General features: G+C 31.0%; 3 protein-coding genes across 3 annotated transcripts; 1 reads left to right on the plus strand and 2 right to left on the minus strand.

The window, feature by feature from the left end:
* LOC126699554 (uncharacterized) lies at positions 1-848 on the minus strand. Its single transcript, XM_050397452.1, has 2 exons — positions 525-848; positions 1-447 (listed from the first exon to the last, which is right to left on the minus strand). Exons 1-2 carry the CDS (start codon positions 651-653, stop codon positions 88-90), a joined length of 489 nt encoding a protein of 162 aa, XP_050253409.1. The 5' UTR covers positions 654-848; the 3' UTR covers positions 1-87.
* A 10771-nt stretch (positions 849-11619) lies between these two features.
* LOC126698364 (remorin-like) lies at positions 11620-15065 on the plus strand. Its single transcript, XM_050395533.1, has 5 exons — positions 11620-12013; positions 13490-13540; positions 13627-13714; positions 14018-14099; positions 14584-15065. The coding sequence occupies exons 1-5, from the start codon at positions 11836-11838 to the stop codon at positions 14782-14784; spliced, it is 600 nt and encodes a 199-aa protein (XP_050251490.1). The 5' UTR covers positions 11620-11835; the 3' UTR covers positions 14785-15065.
* Positions 15066-15732: 667 nt separating this feature from the next.
* Positions 15733-19176, minus strand: LOC126698363 (transcription factor MYB17-like). Its single transcript, XM_050395532.1, has 3 exons — positions 18882-19176; positions 17688-17817; positions 15733-16702 (listed from the first exon to the last, which is right to left on the minus strand). The coding sequence occupies exons 1-3, from the start codon at positions 19021-19023 to the stop codon at positions 16099-16101; spliced, it is 876 nt and encodes a 291-aa protein (XP_050251489.1). The 5' UTR covers positions 19024-19176; the 3' UTR covers positions 15733-16098.
* Between the last annotated feature and the right edge of the window lie 3557 nt (positions 19177-22733).

Here is a 22733-nt window from a genome sequence, read left to right on the forward strand (position 1 = left end):
TTCTTTCATAGTTCTATTACAATACAATTGAGGACCAGCTTATATTACAACCCATCAGGCAGACTCAATCTCATCATTCCAACATTTTCACTTGAGCCAAAACATGAAAACAACATAACCAAAACAAAAAAAAAACCATGACAGAATTAGTGCAATTCTGCACTTTCTCTCTTGCTTTAAAGCTCTCACTGCTATCTCCTTGGCTTGAACAGAGGAAGCTCGAAACTTTCTCTCCCTCTCAATGGCTTTTGCTGCCCTGTCTTGAGCAATTTCTGCCATTTGGGTAGCTTCTGCTGCTACCTGGGTAGCTTCTCTTTCCTTTTCACATGCAAGTTGCAGCTCACTCCGCAGTAAATCCAGCTTTTGTTGCACCAAATGGGCAGCTTCATTCCCACGCACACAAGTGGGATTATCAATCCATCTAAAGAAAGGGCACTTGGGACCAATCTGTTCATAAATTGAATTGAACACATCACATTCCAATCTCATGTGAATCAGCTAGATTAAGTAAAAAGTATACTTACCTTATATCGGCTACAACCCAGAAACCTTCTCCCAAAATTATCCACTGTCAGACTTGTTCTCAGCACACAAGTCTCATATGTACACAAATGCCCACATGAACCTGAGTAATTTCCACTCGAAGAAGACATCGATTATCAACTCCCTGTGAATCAACGCTATCATCAAAACTTAAAACCCCAGCTCAGAACCATAAAGCAGAAATGTCGTACCTGGTGATGATCTATCTTCGAATATTCAACGACTCAAGACAACCCAAAGTCAGAACCTCACCCTCACACGAAAGCACGTTCAGAAAAATCAAAACCTCAGATGTAGAATGGATTTTTCGCGTTTATAGGGCTCGTGGGGAAAAGAGAGTGAGTTCGTGTTGTTTGATCCGTGTAATGTTCTAATTTGGCATAAAAGGGTGTTTTTCTAATGTCTAAGGGTGAGGTGGGTAACGGGGGGGGGGGGGGGTAACGGATTGATGTACAGGTGGGCAAAGTGATAAGTTTTAAACCACGGGTAGGTAAAGTGTAATCAGGCCAAACCTCAGGTGGGTTTACCGTAATTATCCCTTATTTTTAATATATATAAAAACATTAAATTAATAAAAAAAAATAGAAAAATTAACTAAAATAGTCCAAAACAAATATAGATAGTATTTTTTATAACATAACTTTCATAAAACAAATAAAAATTATTAAATTCTAAAAAAACATAAATAGCTATTGAGTTTCTAAATTATTTTTAAGTCATGACAAAGCACACTTTAATACCGAATAATTTTTATTTTATGAAACCCAATAAAATAGTCAAGAAACAAATTAATTTATTTGCTCATGGCCAAGCCCATTTGACTGGATCATTTTTTTTCCCAAGCCCATTTGAATAGTCACTTTTCACCATTTATTATGAATTAAAAAAAAAAAAAAAATCAAAAGCTAGATCTGAAGAATGAAGATGTCCATGCATTTAATAATTGTTAAAGTTTAAACAAATAACAAAACCCAAGATATCGTTTTACTGTCCAAAAAAGAAATAAAACCTAAGAAGTGCTTGACAGCAAGCAAGCATTTATGTGAGTAGTTAACACGCACAGCAAAGAAGTCTCCAAAAGCATGAAGAAGACTACAACATTTTTAGCAATAATTTCACAACAAAATTTATATAAAAAATTGTTATTAGTTCTAATTTGAACCCACTATTGAAATTATTTTTTTATTCACCAATATTAATTAATAACAATCTATACTTAAAATTTATTGTGAAATATTGTGAAAATATTATAGTAACATTTAATTGTGATTTTCTATTCTTTTTATTATTATTATTCCCTTCCTTTGCATCCATACGTTTCTTTTCTTTTCTTTTCTTTTCTCTTGTTTTTTCTCCTCCACACACGTTTCCCCATCCCCACTCCTCTCATCTTGTTTTTATTTTTCTAGACTCTTCCTTCTCCGCACAGAGTGTCCTCTGCTTTTATTTTTCTTTCTTTATCTCTATCTCTCTGTTTCTCATTCCCTTTCTCTCATACTCTCACCCTGTCACACACACATTACCGGCGGAGAACAAAGCTAGAATTTAAAGCTTGCTTCGCCCAAGAGAAGAGTTTCTGAAGAGAGGGAGCTGCGTGATGTGCTCTGAAGAGAGAAGAAGAAGAAACATAAAGACATGTTGTGTTTCTCTGGAGATGGCAGTGGCAGACATGATGTCCTTTTTTTTTTTCTTTTGAGAGGGAGTTGTGTTTCTGTGTTTCTCTGAAGAGGGAGTTGTGTGTTTTTTTTTTTTTTTTTTTTTTTTTTTTTACTTTTTTTTTTTAGGTTCAGATTCAAAGGGAACCGTGATTCTCAAAACCGTGGGGTTGAACCGCGGTTCGAACGGTTACTTGCTTTTTTGGCATAGAACGGTTCTTGAGCATAAAAGAACCGTGATTGTGAGAGGTTCACGATTTTTTCGGTTGGACCGTACGGTCCGGTCCGGGTTTCAAAACTATGTCAAATAGCACAGTCTAGCAAAATAGAATGTTTCGCAGGTGTCTCGCAAGAAGGCCTTACGTGCGAGCTACTCGCGAAACACAACTGTCTCCATCTGTACTGACTCTTCGCATTCCAGTCATGTGCAAGGCACATGCTTCACTTCGCGGGATGCTTAGTTGCGAGATACCCGCGAGAACTCTTCTGGCTTCAATTGCTTGAGTCTTCACACTCTCTCTTTCTAACACACAACCCTTACAATCAAATCCCACAATAAATACAGGATATAAAAGATTGAATATAATTACAATCAAGTTTGGTACAGAATAAAAGCCAACAAAATACATATTTGTAAATCACAACTTTACAAAAATACTCTTTTTATAATATGGGGTTTGGATTTTTGTTTGTAACATTCATATATTCATCAATTTAATTTAAGCATTTAAAAAGTTTTAGGGTCAAATGACGAAAAGGATACAATTTTCTATTGAAATTTCAGTTTTGAATTCATCTAAATATTTTAGATATTATTTTATATATATATCACGCATGAACTTTCAAATTTTATTGTGTCTATAAACTTATTGTATAAGAAATATTAAGGATGGTGTTTGTCGTAGCATCCACTTACAATGAGGGCATCATGCCTAATGAGTACTTAACAACAAAATAATTTTATTTTAAAAATCGCCACACAACAAAGACCACTATATGTTCTATCTTATTAAAAATTAGAAGAAAAAAATGATTATAAGTAGTATTAAATTTAGGAAAGAATTTTAACATGTGACTAATTATGTTTTTTTTTTTTTAATAATTTGACTAATTATTTATATTTTTATGATAAAAAAATGTATTTAATTTTAAATACATCCATACGTATGCATGAATTACACACTAGTTGAAGTAATACACTAATACCTATAGTTAAAGTACTCTTTTTCATATATTCATCAATTTAATTTAATCATTTAAAAAGTTATAGAGTCAAATGATGAAAAGGATACAGTTTTCTATTGAAATTTTAATTTTGAATTCATTTAAATATTTTAGATATTATTTTATATATATATATATATATATATATATATATATATCACGCATGAACTTTCAATTTTATTGTGTTTATAGACTTATTGTATAAGAAATATTAAGGATGTTGTTTGTTGTACCATTCACTTGCAATGAGGGCATTAAGCCTAATGAGTACTTAACAATAAAAGTTTTTTTTTTTTTTTTTTTAAAAACCTTTAAAAAACAGAGAAAATCTTCACTAATAACAAATAAGGTATTTCCTGCAGCAAATACTTTTTTTTTTAAGTACTAATTTTGCATTTTGAGAATTAATTTATGCGTGATGACAGTACACACTTAGCAAACTTTTCTCCTAGAGTGAACCAGGACAAAATTGGACATATTAGATTTTTATTTTTTGACAAGAAAAGAAACTTGTGTAAATAACACTAATACCCCATTTAGATTGAGGTGGAGGGGGTGTAAAGGAAAGTGGAGTAGGGTTAGTTGAAAATCAAGTTAATTGTTGTTCGACTTTACTCTACTTCTCCTCTCTCATCCTCAATCCAAACGAATCATAAGTTAATTGGGCAAGGCATGTTACATGATCTACTTAAGGGTTTGGCTTACCTCCAGTACATTTTTAAACTAGAATCTCTTTTTATTTTAATGAGAAACTGTCATATCACCCACTAACTAAATAAAAAGTGAAGATTAAAACTCATTACTACTTGCTATTGTATATTTAAAACAGAAGTTATCCAGTTGAAAAAATACTGTAAGTAAACTAAACTCTCTACTTAACGGGGCTCTTATTGGCTTCTCAAAAATAAAAAAAAAAGTATTAAGAGACTATTTTTTTAAGAGATTTTCAATTTATGACGTCCGTTCCTAATGATAACTATTTATTATCAGGTCAAAACAATAATAAGTTTTTGGTGTATGTGAATATTAAACTTCAGATCTCTTGTTCAATAATTAAAGACTTTATTGAATAATTAAAGACTTTACTGATTGAGTTAACGAAAGTCCACTAAGAATTAAGAGATTCGGTTATCATTTTGTGGCAGTAAAGTTGCTGGCAGACCAAATGTACAACGCATTTATGAATGCAATCTTAAAGTACACTTATTAGTCATTGCATGCCCTCATACCAGAAGGGCAACTTTTTTTGATAAACATACAAGAAGGGCGACTTGAATATTAGCAAAGCGGTAAAAGAATAACTTGAGTATTAATCATTGCATGCCCTTATTAGTCTCTCTCTCTCTCATACAAAATATTTTTATTAATTAAAAAAATTAAAGATAAAGTTTTTAGATAAAATGGTAAAAAAATAGAATATGTAATATAAGAACAAAATTGGCCTCTGTCCTTTTTGGACAAAATAAATAGCATTCTACCTCATTTTTCAAACTAATTAAGGAAATGTCATTTTTTTTGTAAATTGACTTTCTCAAAATCGAGTTTAAAAAAAATAAAAAATTCTGGAGCCCTATAATGATGTTTTAAGGAGCCTATAGTGACGTTTTAATAACCTATAGTAGCGTTTTGTAACTCGATCTCCACGAAGTCAAGTTACAAGCAATTTTTTTACCTATAACTCGATTTCATAGAACTTGAGTTAAAAAATGAGTTAAAAAACACCACTATAGGTCCTTAAAAACGTCACTATAGGATTTAACTCGATTTTGAGAAAGTCGATTTTCAAAAGAGGGACATTTCCCTAATTAGTTTGGGAAAATGGGTAAAATTATTTATTTTGCCTAAAAAGGACAGAAGCCAATTTTGTCTTGTAATATAAGGTATATTATAAAGTAGTTTATTAAAATAAATAAAGTAACCTTTTGACATGTAAAAGTTACTCTCTTCTTTTTTTTTTTTTTTTTCCTTTTTCAAAACGTCTTATGCTAATGCTCCACCATTGTATTTTATTAGTGATCTGCGGAGCGTTTCTAGCATTGCCTTTGAAAGATAAAACAAGGGTTGATTTTTGTTTTTGTCTTTTTGTTTATTCTTTTCCCCAAAGGAACATGGTATCATAAACTACACTAACCATCATTACAAAGTGGAATGAGACAAGTCACATCCTTTGCTTCAATCTCAAGTTGGCTTATAAACAATGTTATAGGGCTCAGAAAGCAAAACAAAAGGACCATCTAAATGACAAACTTCTTTTGTGACTCGTGAGGAGATCCACACAATGATTTCTCTTCTTTTGTGACTCGTGAGGAGATTCACACAATGATTTCTCTCTCTTTCAGTGGCAGAATTGAAAGGAGTCCAACTAATTTGACAAAAGAAGGGGATTACGTTTGTGGGTAAAAGGATGAGTAATTTTTGTTAGTTAAGTAACACAAGGACAACTAGAGTTGTCCTCAATTATCAAACTCTTTATCTCTAATTGTAGAGCTAGACTCACATAGTCTCGGATTCACTAAAATTTCAATGTTTCTCGTGAAGCCCTCAACCTATTTACCCTCTTGATTTTGGATTAATCTGCTTACACCTACCAGTCCAGCTGTCCAGGACATTGCAAAGATGGTTTAATCATAATTTAGCTTTAAGAAATCTAGAGGTGGAGGATGCTAGTCAATTAGCGGCAACAAGTCTTGAACTTTACTTTTGAGGGATTAGGAAGTAGATTACTTCATTAATTAATTGGTGATACCCAAACATTCCTTTACAAGGCTTTCTCTATTAAGTTTCTCACTCTTGGGAGAGACAGAGGGACATTAACTTCCAAATCTATTTTCAATCAGGGTGCTCCTTGGTATGTTTTGGCAACCGATTATCACAGTTTATATGCAAATGATGTATTGAATTCTCCAATACTCAAAAGGGTCCTTGTGATTTTGTTTGGGGGTTATAAACTAGCTGAAGTTAATTGTGTCCCCAAATTCCTGCTATATGTGAACCCATCAAGAGGAATAGACATTAGACATTCGATGTACCATAGAAAAATTATCAGTATTAAATTGCCAAAAAGCCGTGACCTTTAAATGTCCAAAACGAAACTGCTTTTTAAGCATTCCAAGCTTTCGGCCTAATCCGAAACTTTAATCACAATTAAAAGTTAAAGTGCATATTTTCCAACTTTTTTCCATTCCTTCTCCAACTAAACAAATGCTATATTATCTCCAAATAATTACCACACTTGGTGTATAAACTTTGTAGTTTTGGACAAATACTACAAAACTACAATATCTATATTGTAAAGAAGATTGTTTTTTGCCTAAAAGCCAGAAGACACTATCAATGTTGATAAGGAGTCAAGTTCTGTACCATATCAAACATCGCATCTGCGATACATCCCTAGGAGCTAGGACCAAAAGAATATTTTCATTTTCATTGACCATTACTCGAGCAAACATCAAGGCCACATAAGTCAGTTCAACTTCAATCAACTTATCGATAAAGTTAATTAAGAAAGGAATGCTTTCATGTGAATATATCTAAGATATCCTCATTTCAAGCTCAGTGATATTCAAAATAGGCTTTTGAGAACCTGTGTGATAGTACACATTTTAACTGATTCTTGTTTTTGTGAATATTTAAACACCGGAACTAACCATACTGCTTATGTTTTGAGTTCCGCTGCAAATTCAATTCATTGCTTCAAATAGTATTTTTGTTTTTTTTTTTTTGGATGTACGTGACACTGACAAGGAAAAAAAAATCTCTATAATCATATTAGATAAGAAAAACTTTCAATGCAGGAACGATTGATCATCCAAAGGGACAAAACCTTGAACCTTGATTGTGGATGTTAAGACCTCGATAATCAAGCACTACCTAATTCAAAGGGAGCATTTGAGAAAGGCCATATGTCCATTTTATCTAAGTTAATTACCTTGATCAATTGTTACCCTTTTAACATATATACTATTTATAAGAGGATTCTTCTATTCGGACTAGATTTTTATGTGGTTCAGAAATTCCTCTAAACCTTAGGTTTAATAAGGATGACACTTAAAGACAACTTGATAAAAATATATATCCAACTCCACGTAAATACTTACGAAATAGAATACTCTTTTACTAATTCATATTTTCAAAACAAACTTATCCAAAAATTAAAATTTAAAAACAAAAAAACTTCTTAGTCCACTTTATATTTCCCACAAGACCACGTTCCAACTTTTTTTATTTTATTTTATTTTACTTTATCCTAAGTCCTAACTCACTATTTTTCCACCCTAATTTCACATACACTAGACCACAAAAAAAAGAGTCTCATCGCATGTGCAAAGTACCTGTAATAAGGCTAGTTAAATATATAAGGACAAGTGGTAAGTAATATTACCTTAGGAGTATATCCCATTAGTCAATTTGAGGAGATGATGCATTATTAGAACTTAGAACCACTCCCACTACATAGGATATTGGCCATCGACCATCACTCGAAAACTTTATACATACCTCCTCTAAGCCATGGACAAAGTTTTGCACCAACAATATGGTTACTCTACAGTTTTTCTTCAAGCTCATTCTAAATTTTCTTTTTCAAACTTGACCTTGGGAGTACCATTGATCGGTCCAAATCTTAAAAAAAGTGGGTTGTTTCTTTCATCTTTAGAAGTTCTCACTGAATAAAATTTCACTCCTTTACGGTTTCACCTCAAATAGCAAAGTAAAAAGTAGAAGGCAAAAACAAAAGAAGACATAAATAGAAACAATAATAAAATGCAAGTAAGTTTAGAAGCACTATTTTAAAACTTGCCGATTTAGTGGATCTTAATTGATTACAAAAAGGATAATGAGCCACTTTACAAACAGGCCCACAAAAAATCCATCATTATTATCCATTAAAATATTAGTAATACTTATTTAAAAAGGAGAATACTAATAAATTTTTTTAGAGTATTAGTTAATAATTCATTTAAAGAAATTTTTTATGAAAAAAAAAATTAATGTTTTGACAACTTTTTTCATTTTTTATAAAAATTATATTAAAATTTTTTAAAAATAAATTATTAACAAATATTCTAAGGATATTTTAGTATAATCCATTTTAAAATGAAAGAAAATCTGGGGAGCTCGTCACGATGAATCTTTCAGGGGCCAGCCACATCAATATCCCTCTTGTAACGTAAAATACAAGACAACGCTGTCCGTTTGTGTAACTGTAAACTGGGGAATCTTCTCTAACGATGTCGTTTTCCCTTCTAATATAAATGATATTTTAACCTGCAAATTGGATTCTTTGTCAAGACCCACTTTGTTTTATCTCATAAACTTCAAGACCATCGTTTTCATGGAAAAGCAAATATCAGAGACATTTTTGTCGTTTGGAGATGGCACAAGTACAATGCAAATATCATATATGGCCTTTGATTTTTGAGAAATAAAATTGAATCAATGTCATGTTCAAGCTGGGTTGGAAGAAAAAGAAATGGATTTTTGGGATGGATTAAGAGCCGTTGCTAGGGAAGTCAGCTAGTATCATTTATTTTGTAGCAAAAGAATTAATTTGGAAATTAAGATTAAGGTGAACATGTTGGCAAAATACGCAATAATTAAAATGAAATTGGGTGTACAAGTCTATGGGTCATCGCAATTGAAATGCTTCAATAACGTAATTTTACATGTGTGTGTGTATATATATTCAAAACTCAGAGAAAATCCAATTAAATTTTAATTGGATTCTCAATTTTGCACTATGTGTTCTATTTAATTTTTAATTTTATGCCAAATGAATTATTTAGTGTAAAAACCGAAGAGTCCAAATCTAATTTAGATTTCAATTGGAGTCCAATTTTCTGTTACGTGTCCATCTAAGTTTTTAATTTTTGTGGCAATTAAATTATTGGGTGCGAGAACCAAAGAGTCTAAAGCCAATTAAATTCTAAATCATATAAATATATATATATATATAAAATACCATGTATAATTTGAACTTATTCTAAGAAAAATGTATAATTTGAACTGTATAATTGTAATTGTTTTTAATTGTAATCATGCATATGCACGAGCTACACACTAGTATATAATAAAAGCTAAAACTGAGAGAATTTACAATTAGATTCTAAATTTGTTTCTAATTGTTGTCTAATTTTACACCACGTGTCCTATCTAAGTGTTTTTTTTTTTTTTTTTTTTTTTTTTAAATTTTGTTATAGGTGAATTAATGTTATATAAAAGATTAAGAATCTAGTATAAATAAATCATCAAAAGCCCAATAAAAAAAGTAAACTCATGTGTATATCCAAAAAAAAAAAAAAAATTTAAGAGAGAGAGAGAGAGAGAGAGAGAGAGAAAGAGAGAGGGAGAGAGAGGGACTCATCTATGACTATGAATTTAATTAAAGTCAAAGCTAGAGAAAATTCAATTGGATTCTAATTGTTATCCAATTTTATGCCACATGTCCTATCTTTTTTTTTTTTAAGAGATAATTATAACATACTGTTAACCTTGCAGCTCAAACATTTTCCCTCCTAAACTCCCAAACACTTTGTGCATAAGGAAATATCAAAGACAAAGAGTTTAATATAAATGAACTATCAAAAACCCACTAAACAAAAACAAAAACAAAAACAAAAAAAGTAAACTCACTAGTATATCAACAAAAAAAAAAAAAAAACAAAAAAAAAAAATTAAAAGAGAGAGAGAAACTCATCTATGACTTAAAAATAAAATTATATGCGTAATTGTAATTGCTTTTGAATCCATATATATGTATAATTGTAATTGTTTTTAATTATACCATGCATACGCATGAGTTATATGTTATACACGAGTTATATGCTAATATGTATATAAGTAAATGACAAGAAAAATCTCTATTTGCTTATTTATGATTCAAGCAAGATCCATCACAAGAAAAATAAAATTATATAGTACATTAAGATTGTCGTATTATAATTATCAATTTGGTCTAGTTAGGACAAATAGGAGAGGATCCAAAAGTAATAACCCAACAAATAACTAAGAGTGTTGTAGTTCAACTAGGCATAGCCGTGTAGTAACAAAGACTAAGTAGAGTTAAGAGTTTTGTAGCTACTGACATTTCTTAGTGTTTCCAACAAAGATGTCTAAGACTGAAATGCCTCATCTACCAACCATCAAATTATTATTAAAGAAAAAGGACGAAGTAGTAATATTTGAATACCTCAGCAATTAAGTGAGGGTAATTTGTTATATTTGTTAGTTTTTTTTTTTTATAGAGAAATGATATGTCTACAATATTTTTACAACGAATTCTAAGTGGCAAGTTATTACTAGTTGTTATTGTTGGAGCAAAAAAGTAATCTTAGCGTGAGTTTGAAATTTGAACCAATAACAACTAACCACCTGAGATTTATTGTAAAAATGTTGTAGATGTAACATCTCTCTTTTTTATATGATCAAACCTTAATAGGAGGAGTTTGTGATAATATAAACGTGTAACCCACTAATAGATTTGATATTTTTTACTAAGATATTCGAGTTGGACAAGTTTGAATTTCAAGATAACAAACCAAATGTCAAGAAATTCGTCCAGTGATTTCTAGACTTGGGCTCAAATATTTAGCCAATAGGCCCAATACTTCCATTTTCAAGGGTTTTTCTCATAATTATCTTGCGCAGGTAAGAACTACACACTTGGAGATTAGTTAGATGCTTTTTGAATCTTGACACTCACAAAAACAAAAAGAAAAGGAAAGGAAGAGCATGTTTCAAAACTTCATGTTTACTAGACAAATAAACATGGTTTTATTTTTGTTCATATTATTTTTTAAATCTAATAAACTAATAAAAGTAAACTCTTCCAAATCACTTAAATCTAATTATAAATTAAAAAAATAATAGTTATACAGTATTCTGAAAATATAACATATATTCCCTCATCTCACATAATAATAAATTATAAATATAAGAAGAAAAAGTACTACCTCATTACACTCCAAAATTATCATATATATATATATATATATATTAGAAGAATTATCATATAATCTTAACATTATAAATAGAAAGAGTTAGGCTAAATGTATCTTAGATCAAACTCCAAATTGATTAAGTTCCTTTTATCTCTAATATTTGTGGGCTCCAATAAAAAAAAACCTTCATCTTTCTCTCTCTTCATAATATTTTGCCAACTCATAATAGGCCAGTTGCACCTACCATCCAGCTAAGTCCAAAGCAGTATAACAGTTGCCTCCCTCCAAGCCTCTTTTTCTTCCAACTACTATAACATCCATACAACCCCAACTCTCTCTTCTCTCTATCTCTCTATCTTTCATCTTCCTTCTCTTAAATTTGAGTGTGAGTTTTTCAGTTACAACCTTTGCCTTCCCTTTAAGGTTTCGTTATTTTACTAAATTTAGAGTCAAAGACACAACCTGCAGAACCAGACATGGCTGACGAGGAACCAAAAAAGGTGGAGACCGAAACACCCTCGGAGCCTCCGCCACCAGTTGAACGCGTCCATGAAGCTCCCAAAGATGTCACCGAGGAGAAATCTGTAATCCCACTTCCTCCTGCTGATGATGAAGAAAAGCCAGTGGAGTCCAAAGCGCTTGCTACTGTTGGAAGTAAATAAACGATCCCTCTGTCTCTGTTCTTTTTTCCTTTCTTCAAAAATCATTTTTTTAGCTTAAACTTTTTTTTCTGAGAAGATTTTTATAGCTTAAACTGAAACATCTATTTGGTTGATGACAAATGAAAAGAAAAGAAAATTGTTTTTTCTTATATGTTTCATTACTCTTTTTCTTATATGTCCTGTCTTATTTTTATTTACTGTTTCTAGCTTTACTTTAAAGTGTTTTTGGTATTTACTTTATCGTTTCTAGCTTTACTTTAACGCGTTTTTGGGTTTTTTTTTTTTTGGTTCTAATCTTTATCTTTTGGGGGTTTTTTTGGCTTTTTTTGTTTTTTGGGTTCAAAGTAAGCTTGATAGGTGTGTGATAGTGTTGGTGGAGTACAGGGTATGTTTATAATGTTTTGGAATCTCAAACTGATACTTTTGCTGTCCTACGTTTTCTGGGCAACACATGTTTCGTTTTTATGTATGAATTTTCGGTTGTTCATTTACTTTGATTTGTAAAAAGGTGAAGTTTTTGGAAACAGAGGTGAATTATTGTTCTTGTTACTTTTGTGTTTCTTACTTAATAAGATTGAGTGTATTTTGATGGAGGGAAAAAATTTAAGCCAACCTCAAGCTAATGAAGAACTAAAGTATATGTTCCAAGATCAATTACTATGTTTTGATAGTTTTGTGATTATGAAAATTTCTTGTAATAATCAGTGAATTTGTTGTGTATGGTAATTGAGAATGATCAGTTTCTTACTTTTTTGCATATTCAGCTGAATCTGTAAATGAGTTCCAAATCTTTTAGAGAATTCTCAGCCAAAAAAAAAAAATCTTTTAGAGAACAATTTTTTATTTTTTATTTGTAAGTAAACAATAATACTTATTAGAACACGTACGAAAATAGTATTATTTTAGCTTCCCTTTATAGTAAATAATGTCTCTTAATTTTTCATTTTTACTTCTTTTAGGCCACCTTTAGGCTCCTTTTGATTTAATGGAATATTTTCTTTTTGGAAATTTTCATGATTGATATTTTTCTGTTACTCTTGAGTAGACCTTGTCTTGTGTCATACATACCATTTCTATTTTCAATAAATGCAATTTTCATCTGGAGCCTATTAAAAAAATATTATTATTATTATTATTGTCAAAACAGAGGTTTTACGGTTGTGTTCTAGGTAAGTTAACTGGCCGATTCATTTAACATGAATTTTGAACAACTTAGTTCCATTTCAGCTAGAATTGGCCTAAATTGGACTACAAGATTTTTGTATCATGTTGTTTCAAATCTTGTGACATGCATGTAGAAAGTTTTAGAACTTAAGTTATGTGATCAATCACATTGTGTATTCTATATTTGATAAATCACTTCACATAGGACCATACTTTTTCTTTCATCAGCAGTATTTGTTTCCAACTCTTATTTAGCAATGTATTATAAGATGCCTATTTATCTAAAACAAAATGATCTTGCCAGAGGCTCCTGAGTGCGCTGATCAGAAAAGTAACGAGGGTTCTGTCAACCGAGGTAATATTACATCTTAATGTTCCTCTCCTTGTTCTTGTTCCTACACTCTATCACTAGAATAAATAATTAATTCAAAGGTTCTTCAGATGCTGTGCTTGCTAGAGTTGCAACAGAGAAGAGGATATCACTAATCAAGGCATGGGAAGAAAGTGAAAAGTCGAAAGCAGAGAACAAGTAAGAGCTATATTGACCACTTGTAGTTCCCTCAATAATTTGTGGATAGGGGTCCTCTCTATATTGCCTAATTTTTAGTGAGGAAAAAAAATCCATAGTAAGTGATAATGCTGAGTTTCTGTTTTGGCAAAAAGGAAAGAATCCTTTTACTATAAATAATTTCTATGATTTCAATTAGGAATCTTGGACTCCTAAGAGGTTGGAAATAGGTTGAAACCATGTTATATTTTAGTTAAAAAATTTCTTTTGATATAATTTAATGTGGATTATGCATACTGAAACCATGCTTAAATTATTGATCAGGGCTCATAAAAAGCTATCTTCTGTTGGGGCATGGGAGAACAGCAAGAAAGCAACTTTAGAGGCCCAATTAAAACAGATTGAGGTAATGGATTTTTCATTTTGTCAAAGATCTTCTTAGAAGTTAGAACCTCACTATTTTTTTTCCCCAAACAAACTAAATTTAATGACCACAAGTTTGTTAATTTTATTTTGATGTCACTTCAAGTTTGTTGGGGAGAAACTATTCAATTAAGTAGTTAATATAACATGTAGGGAGACCATTTAACTAGAAGTTTTAAGTCTATGAGTTTGAGCTCAATTATGTTATATTAACCACTTATTCTTCTAAAAAAAAAAAAAAACACTTCTCATTATTGTTGAACTGTGAACCTTTACTCACACATGTATACCCAACAACTATTATTACATTTTGATTCTATGGTTTGTCTTTTAAAAATGATTATAAACATGAATGGAGGAATGATGAACACAAATCATGTGTTGCCTCCAAACTGAATAGGTGGTTGAGTTGCTAAGAATGAGATAACTAGTGTATAATGTTTTAACATTCAATTGATTGTGAGCAGGAACAATTGGAGAAGAAGAAGGCTGAATATGTGGAGAAAATGAAAAACAAAGTTGCTCTCATACACAAGACAGCAGAAGAAAAGAGGGCTGAAATTGAAGCTAAACGTGGGGAAGAAATTCTCAAGGCAGAGGAAGTGGCTGCAAAATACCGTGCCACTGGAACTGCTCCAAAGAAGCTCTTTAGTTGTTTTTCTGGCTGAAATGCTTAGGTTTGGTTGAAATCTATTTGAATTGTTTGTAGTTTTTCTTCTTTTGGAGTTCATTTGTTAATAATGCTCCCATTATATGGTTGGAAATTGGTTGATGTATTTTTGCGTGTTACAGTGATGTATTTGTGTGTATATTGCAAAAAAAAAAAAAAAAAAAAAAAAAAAAAAAAAAACTTTATTTAGAAACTTGTGTATTATAGTATTGAACCATAAAGTTAAGATCATATTATAATAACAAGAGCTTTGGGAAAAAAAAAATGTAATTAGTACCACTTTATTTGCCAACCCCAAAATTTTGGGACTACAGGCTTGTCATTTTTGTTTTAATTTATTTAGCCCATTAACATGGAGGATTGAGGAACACACTGTGTGAAAGGGCCAGAAAAGTCCATTGCCTGATCTCCATTATTCCAAAGCAAAATGTTTCAAATTTATAACACTGCATTACCCAGACTGATGCCCTCGATGTATAATACTAAAAAAGCAACAGGATTAGTCCGACTTTAAAAGCACGCCCTTGACATCATAAATTGCCTCTGGTTGCATAAGTTAAGCAAAAGGAATGTCTATGATCACCATTGATCCCAGGAATAATCCATCCTATTGTTATACTTGTATATCCTGTTCCCTTAATTGTTTGCAGATTAATTAAAGTAGCTATCCTCGTTGAAGTTGTTAGCGTATCAATGATCATTGAACCCATTTGTTTGTCAAAGGAATCAACCATAAATGTAGTCAGTGTGGCAAAATCATACAAAGCTCTTATTTTGTGATTGAACCAATATAAATGTTGCCAGTATCAATGAAGACAGAAAGCAAAATTAATATCAATTATACTCTCTTAAAATAAAGCATCTCTGGTACTTATCAAAAATAAAATAAAAAAATAAAGCATCTCTGGCACAACATCAGATATACCTAAGCCAATCCTTGCATAGCTATCCAGTAAACAAAAACATCTCCATTTATCTCTGCTGAGATCTTAAATCTAAAATTTCAACTCTGTTGTATTTGTATGCCATATGATTGTCAATAAGCTCTCAGCAAAGAGAAGATAACTTGGATTGTAGCAACCTGTTCAAGTTTACATCTCTTTTTCCATTTAGAGAAAATCAAGAAGAGTAGTCTATGTGAAAACTAAGAAACCAGCTACATAAAATAGATTATATACAAAAGAGAAACTTTAAAGGTGCCAAAATATCTATTAGATTAAACTAGTGCCCTTCCCATGGTAACCATCTTCATTCAATGCAAGAAAGGAAAGAGGCAATATTTTAGTTCCATCTACTGTACATGCAAAATCATCTATACTTGAAAGCTGTCCTCACCATCTGGGAAATCTAGCAGTAGCTCCAATGCTGAATCAGAAGAATCAATGAGATCATAAGAGGTGTGAGAATCCGAGGTGGCCATAACGTCTTCTACCTTTGGTTTATAGCTATCTGCTTGTTCTGGCTTCATGTTAGTACATGCACTGGTCCTGGTGTTTATCGCTTGTATTGTGACATCTGAACCTGAACCACATTTTATTGTTGAGGATTTTGGAGAGACAGGGCTTTGACACACTCCCGCATCTTTTCCATTGACCTTCCGAAACGATTCTCCAACTTCAGAACTCCATAGACGGAGGAAGTAATCACATTCTGTCTTTATCATCGAAGATGAGTCAAGTAGTGACAATTCCATTGACATCCGAGCCTCGGCCTCAACTCTGGCACTCTCCCATTGTACCATGTGGCGAGTGGAAGGGGATTCAGATTTGACATTACTTGTCTCTGGTTTGGAGGAGGGCTTGTGCACCCATGGGCTAGGGACTGAGCAAAGGGAACGCTTCTTTAAATGAGTGTTCCAATAGTTCTTAATCTCATTGTCAGTTCTTCCTGGCATCTGTGATGCTATGGCAGCCCACCTACAACGAAAGAGCCACGACGTCCAAATCATGCTAAAGGAATTCATTGAAATAAAATTTAGAACTTCAGTTTTAGAAGCCTGAAATTGACATCATGGATTTTTTGTATACCAAAGAAAAGCGGGGACAGATAAAAAATCACACGTGAATTATGCAGGTCATGGCAACCTAGTTCTGATTGTCTGTTTTGACATTGATCAGGTCATTGTCAGACACCATGCAAATTTAAAGGAATAATCACATTGAAAATTAGAATTCTTTGTTTACTTATCAGAAGGAAATAATAATTCTTTGCTTTGAATGTTCCTGTGGCTGTTGCGCTAGTATGAAGCTTACAAAATGTTTGTGTGTCCTTTAGTGTCACTACCTCAATAAGCCTTCAAGGTTGAATGCCATAAAAGACTGAAAATCATATCTAGGTAGTTTAGCTATATAGCATTAGAAAGGGTGCTTAGTAACCCAAGTTGGAGCCAAGAATTGCCCATAATTACCAAGCAGAATATGCTTAGTTAAGCATATTCTACATAAGTATATAACATTGGGTAAAATGCTACCTAGAAACAATAAGAGATTCATTTTCTTCTTTTTCCGGTGACAATGAATAATTATGTTATTCTGTAAGAGGTTCCCAAAATAACTCAAGCACATGAGTGTTCAAAAAAAAGAAAGGAATCAGTTAAGAGTGTGCCACTTCTTAGCATATGAACAATCCAAGATCTATGAGCACTATATGGGTAAAATCACCAAGTCTGGATTAAACCTACGAATCAACAATATGGCATTACATAGTACAAATTTGAAGCTCAAGTTGAGTTCATTACTTATTCAACCTTTATACACAAGTTAAAAGCTAGTAATCTGCATGGTGACTTGTGCATCAAGGTAACATGACCAACAATCAAAATAAAAATTGCAAAAATATCATTGCCAAGGAGATTACGGAGCACTTTAGCAATATTATTATAGAATGACCTCTATGTATTACCTATTACCAAGCATGCCTTGAAGCTGAATTATAGAATCCTCTTCCTCAGCTGTAAATGGACCACGTTTAATGTCAGGGCGAAGATAGTTTATCCACCTGAGCCGACAACTCTTTCCACATCGAAGGAGACCTGGACAAAAAGTCATGGCTCATTGCTTAGAATTCTGACAACTAAAGTACTAACACAAAATCATCTTTCTTTTTTCTTTTCTTTTTTTTAAGGTTCAACCAGCGTTGCAAATCACAGAGAAGCAGAATCTACTTTTTTAATCCACCTTTGGACTGCCACATTTTGTGCTTTAAGATACACCCAAAAGTTGGGTCTTGAACGTGGAATTTTGCAATTATACAAATATATGTTAATGAAAATGTCATAAATCATCTCAAACGTGTCAAAACCGCAGAAGATTCACCAAAAAAACATAATAAACAATAAATCAATTGTAACACCCCTCCAAAAATACAAACAAACAAACAAAAAGTTGACGGACAGAAAGAGACAAATTGGCGTTACCAGAAGAAGAATCAAAAATTAATTTTTTCCCTAAAAAAAAAAAAAAGATGAAGATTCGAAAAGTGTTACCTACTACCCAGCAAAACAAGGCTTTCACAAAAAGTATTTTCCAACAAATTACTGCATAGAAATTAGATGTTAATATTATAATACAGTATTACATTAACAAAACCATAAATTTAATTTATGTTTTCCTAAGTGATTATAAAAAATAAAAAGGAGAGAACTTGGGGAGGATAACACATATTGCGTAACTCTCAAGTCAAACTCAAAAGGCGTGGTTTTTATTTTTATTTTTATTTTTTGAAGCAAAAAAGCCATAGTTAAAAAAAAAAAAAAAAAAAACCATTTTTCCTCATTTAATACAAGAAAGAGTAAAGATTTTTTCTTTCACCAAATAATTAAGAGAAGAAGAAGAAGGAGGATTATGCTGCCGCAAGTAAACAAACCCACAAATTGAAAATGAAGACATCCTTTGACAAGCCCACAAATTGGATATAAAGAAAGAAACCCTTTTTCTCTTTAGTTGAAAATACTATCCTCATTAAAAAGGAGAGAGCTTTTTAGTCCCAAATACAAGAAAAGCACAAAATAATTCAAAATAATCTCAATCTCATGCTGTCAATGCCAAAAGGGATAAAAATATATAGTATTTAAAAAAATTTATAAAAAAAAAATACCAGCATGCTTTGGGAGTGTACGCCAGCTACCATGGCCATGCTTGTTAATGTACTGTACCAAGAGTTGGTCCTCTTCAGGACTCCAAGCACCTCTCTTAACTCCATCCTTATCACAACATGGTGCTCTTCCCATCTTCACCATCTACTCCATTCACACACAACACAAGTACAAACTTGGACTTCAATCAAAAAAAAATAATACTTGGACTTTAATAAACTTGAAAGTTTGAAAAGAAGCCCACAGACTGAGAAATATGTTACACTCTCACTCTCACTCTCTCTCTCTCTCTCTCTCTCTCTCCTATGTTCAAAAAGAACTTAAAAACTGAGAGGGACAAAAGTATCAAAGTGATGGGATTTGTCAGTAGAATCTGACGGCTATAAATGCTCTTGTATTATGTTATCTTATTATGTGTCGGACGATAGGGCGGCTTCAGCTCTGGACCCAGAAGTTGCATTTATTTGTACTTTCTCATGGGCTGCCTGATTGAATTCATTTTATTAAAAAAATAAAAGGAAATTCATTTTATTAAAAACCAAATTATACATGGATCGTAGTCGTAGATGTGTCCGAGAAAATGTTTTGTAGTTGAAAGTGCTTTTCGATGGTTGATGAGAGGAAGACAATCGGGTGAGTGAGTAACGATGCTTGTATTCAGCCAAAAATTAAAAACAAATCATAAGGGGACGATTATTTCCAAGGTCGGTTAGTGTGTGCTTTTAGATATATATTAATTATCTATCTTATAAATTTTTTATAAAAAATAAAAAAAATTATTTATAAAAGTTAATTATTTTTTTATTTTTACATAAATTTTTTTTAAATAATTTTACTAATATATGTTTTAAGGACATATTAACGAGTGTTAAAAGATTATCTTGATAATAGGCTTTTATACTAGTCACTAACTCATACATTATAAAATTTAACAAAATGTGAAATTTTTTTTCTCTCTTTTTTTTTTTTTTTTTTTTTGTATAAATATGGAATCTGATAATTATATTAGATATTAATAGTCTTTATATGAAATTTAATAATTATGTTAGTTTCTAATAATTTTTTTTTTTTTTAATTGTGGCAAGAATCTGAAGGAAGGTTTAAATATAGAACATAATTTAAACTTAATTTAAAAATATATATTTGAATAATAAAATGTAAAATTGTGGAATCTCAAAAAATTATGTGACAAAATATTATGAGGTCAGAAAAAATCATTTTTTTTTATATATGGGAAAAATTAAATGAATGCCCTAAAGGCATTGGTTTATAAAGTAATTTTAAAAAATTTTATGAGAAAATAAAAAAGTAATTAATTTTTAACAATTTTTTTTCTCATAAAAGGGATATTAAAACATTTCTAAAATGTTATATTAACAAAGGCCATAAGAGCACCCATTAATCGAAACTTTTATATATATTATAGTTAGCAATGTGTGCAATGAAAGTGAAAATTCAATAATAAAAAGTTTTCTCTTTTTATTCTGTGTATAAATATGAAATTTGATAATTATGATAGTTATTAATAGATACTTATTATTGAGAAATTATTATGTACTTCTGGAGTACTATAAATGCGTACTTCTCCCTCTCACATGAATAGTATGTCTCATCTTAAATTTAATTAGTAGGACCCATCATTCATATAAGAGGAGGAAGTATGTATTTATAATACTCCGGGAGTACCTAATAATTTTCCTTTATTATTAGAGTGTTTTATATAGAATTATGAAATATATAATTATGTTAATCATTAATAGATATTTATTATGGATGTCTCTTTTATCATGCATTTAAAGAAAATATATTGGTACAAGATTCTATCAAGATTTAAATATAAAATAGAATTTAAATTCATTAGAAAATATATATTAAGAGTATTGACAAATAAATTTTTTTTTGAGGTTTCAAAAACTTATTTGACAAAATATTATGAAATCAAACAAAAGTCAAACATTTTATTATGTTTAAAAATGATTTTATAATTAAAAAAATGACTCTCTCTCTCTCTCTCTCTATCTCTCTCTCTCTCTTTGTACCTAAATATAAATTGAGAGATACTACGTCTACAACATTTTTACAACAAATCACAGGTGGTTAGTTGTTATTGGTTCAAATTTGAAACTAACACTAAGATTACTTTTTTGACCTAACAATAACAACTAGTAACAACCTGCCACTTAAAATTTGTTGTAAAAATATTGTAGACATATCATTTCTTATATAAATTTGATCATTATGATAGTTATTAATTGGTATTTATTATGATTGTGTTTTTACATAGAAGTATTAAGTATATAATTATGGTAATCATTAATAGATACTTATTATGAATATGTTTGTATATGGAAATATCTTCTATCATTTAAAGTAAATATAATATGCTAATATTTTGGGTAAACTACATATTTGTTCTCTATCGGTCTATTCTTCATATCATATTTCAATTTGGTCCCTAATTTTTCAATTGTGTTAATTTGGTTAGTATCGTGTCAATTTAGTCACTGTGGTTATCTCTTGGATGGAAATTGCTGACATGACAAAATGTCAAAATAAATAATTAGTTAATTGTCACATCAAAGAAAACTAATTTTTTATTTTGACCATTTATTACGTCAGTAATATTCATCCAAGAGATAACAAAAAAAACTAAATTAATACAGCACTGGAAGGTTATAGACTAAATTGACACAATTGAAAGGTTGGGGACCAAATTAAAATATGGTATATAGTACATGGACCAAATATGTAGTTTATCCAAAAAAATTATATCGATGATTTAAATATAAAATGGTTGGGATTGTATCCAATGCATCAATTGTACTGGACACGTAAGGATGCGGACATGTGACCGTATCCCAACGTGTAATATATATTAGAATATATATATATGTGTGTGTGTGTGTGTGTGTGTGTAAAATTGTAAGGGTTTAAAAGTGTGTGGCAATATTATGAAATCAACTAAAAATCAAACCTTGTTTTTTTTTGGTATATATGACCAAATGAGTATGTTCTTGTTATATTTGACAAATGGGTTGGGTTGAGCCAATTGAGTTCCAGGTCAAGTCAAATTCAGATAAGAATATTATGTCATTCTAAACGGGTTGCGAGTGGGTTGGGGCAATTTGTTTATGATGAAACTTAAGTTTGTTTGGCCAATTACAATTGGGGTCACCACACTTTGATGAAAAAAATTTGGTTTTGTTGGCAAATTTAAAAAAAAAAAAAAAAAAAAAAAAAAAAAAAAAAACATTCGGCACCTATACCAAGCATATTCAAAATATTTCACAAATAACCAATTTAGTTCCTAAACCATATACTCTTAAAAATGAAAATTTTTTATTTAGCATATAGTTTAATAACCAAATCGGTTAATTTTGAAATATTTTAAATCTGATTTACATTAACCAAAATCTAAAAAATATTAACTGCATTTTACCCTTAAAATAAATTAATACCATATAATTCTGCATTACCAACGAGTAAGCTTTGTTATTGGCGTGTGTCGAATAATTGTCTTATATATATTTATTTTAAAATAAATTTTTTCGAAGAATGTGTCAAATAATTGTCTTATTTTTAATTATTATAAGCAAATAATTGTATGTTTTATTGCTGAATACGTGTCAAATGGAGTAGTAATTGTCAACATGGCATCAAGTGAGTTAATATGTATTGTGGTTGACAGTGATATACCTTGGGGAAAATGCCCAAAAGAATTGGGAGTAATTACGAATTACGTATTGTGATGTGATGAAGTGCAAATGACTGAAGCATGTCATAAATGAGCACTAGTTACTTTATTGACTGACGTTGTCGGCTACTTGGTACGGCAAATTACAATTACTACTTCA

This window comes from Quercus robur, chromosome 9, assembly GCF_932294415.1.
Source record: "Quercus robur chromosome 9, dhQueRobu3.1, whole genome shotgun sequence".
In the NCBI taxonomy this organism is placed as follows: domain Eukaryota; kingdom Viridiplantae; phylum Streptophyta; class Magnoliopsida; order Fagales; family Fagaceae; genus Quercus; species Quercus robur.

What these genes read in the sequence shown, in the direction of transcription:
- LOC126699554 (XM_050397452.1), bottom strand. Translation starts at nt 653, where the DNA reads ATGTCTTCTTCGAGTGGAAATTACTCAGGTTCATGTGGGCATTTGTGT. An exon ending in TGGGTTGTAGCCGATATAAG is followed by an intron (nt 448 to 524) that starts GTAAGTATACTT and finishes ATTTATGAACAG; the next exon opens with ATTGGTCCCAAGTGCCCTTT.
- LOC126698364 (XM_050395533.1), top strand. Translation starts at nt 11,836, where the DNA reads ATGGCTGACGAGGAACCAAAAAAGGTGGAGACCGAAACACCCTCGGAG. An exon ending in CGAGGGTTCTGTCAACCGAG is followed by an intron (nt 13,541 to 13,626) that starts GTAATATTACAT and finishes AAGGTTCTTCAG; the next exon opens with ATGCTGTGCTTGCTAGAGTT. An exon ending in AAGTCGAAAGCAGAGAACAA is followed by an intron (nt 13,715 to 14,017) that starts GTAAGAGCTATA and finishes ATTATTGATCAG; the next exon opens with GGCTCATAAAAAGCTATCTT.
- LOC126698363 (XM_050395532.1), bottom strand. Translation starts at nt 19,023, where the DNA reads ATGGTGAAGATGGGAAGAGCACCATGTTGTGATAAGGATGGAGTTAAG. An exon ending in TACACTCCCAAAGCATGCTG is followed by an intron (nt 17,818 to 18,881) that starts GTATTTTTTTTT and finishes CTTTTTGTCCAG; the next exon opens with GTCTCCTTCGATGTGGAAAG. An exon ending in CAAGGCATGCTTGGTAATAG is followed by an intron (nt 16,703 to 17,687) that starts GTAATACATAGA and finishes CTTTCGTTGTAG; the next exon opens with GTGGGCTGCCATAGCATCAC.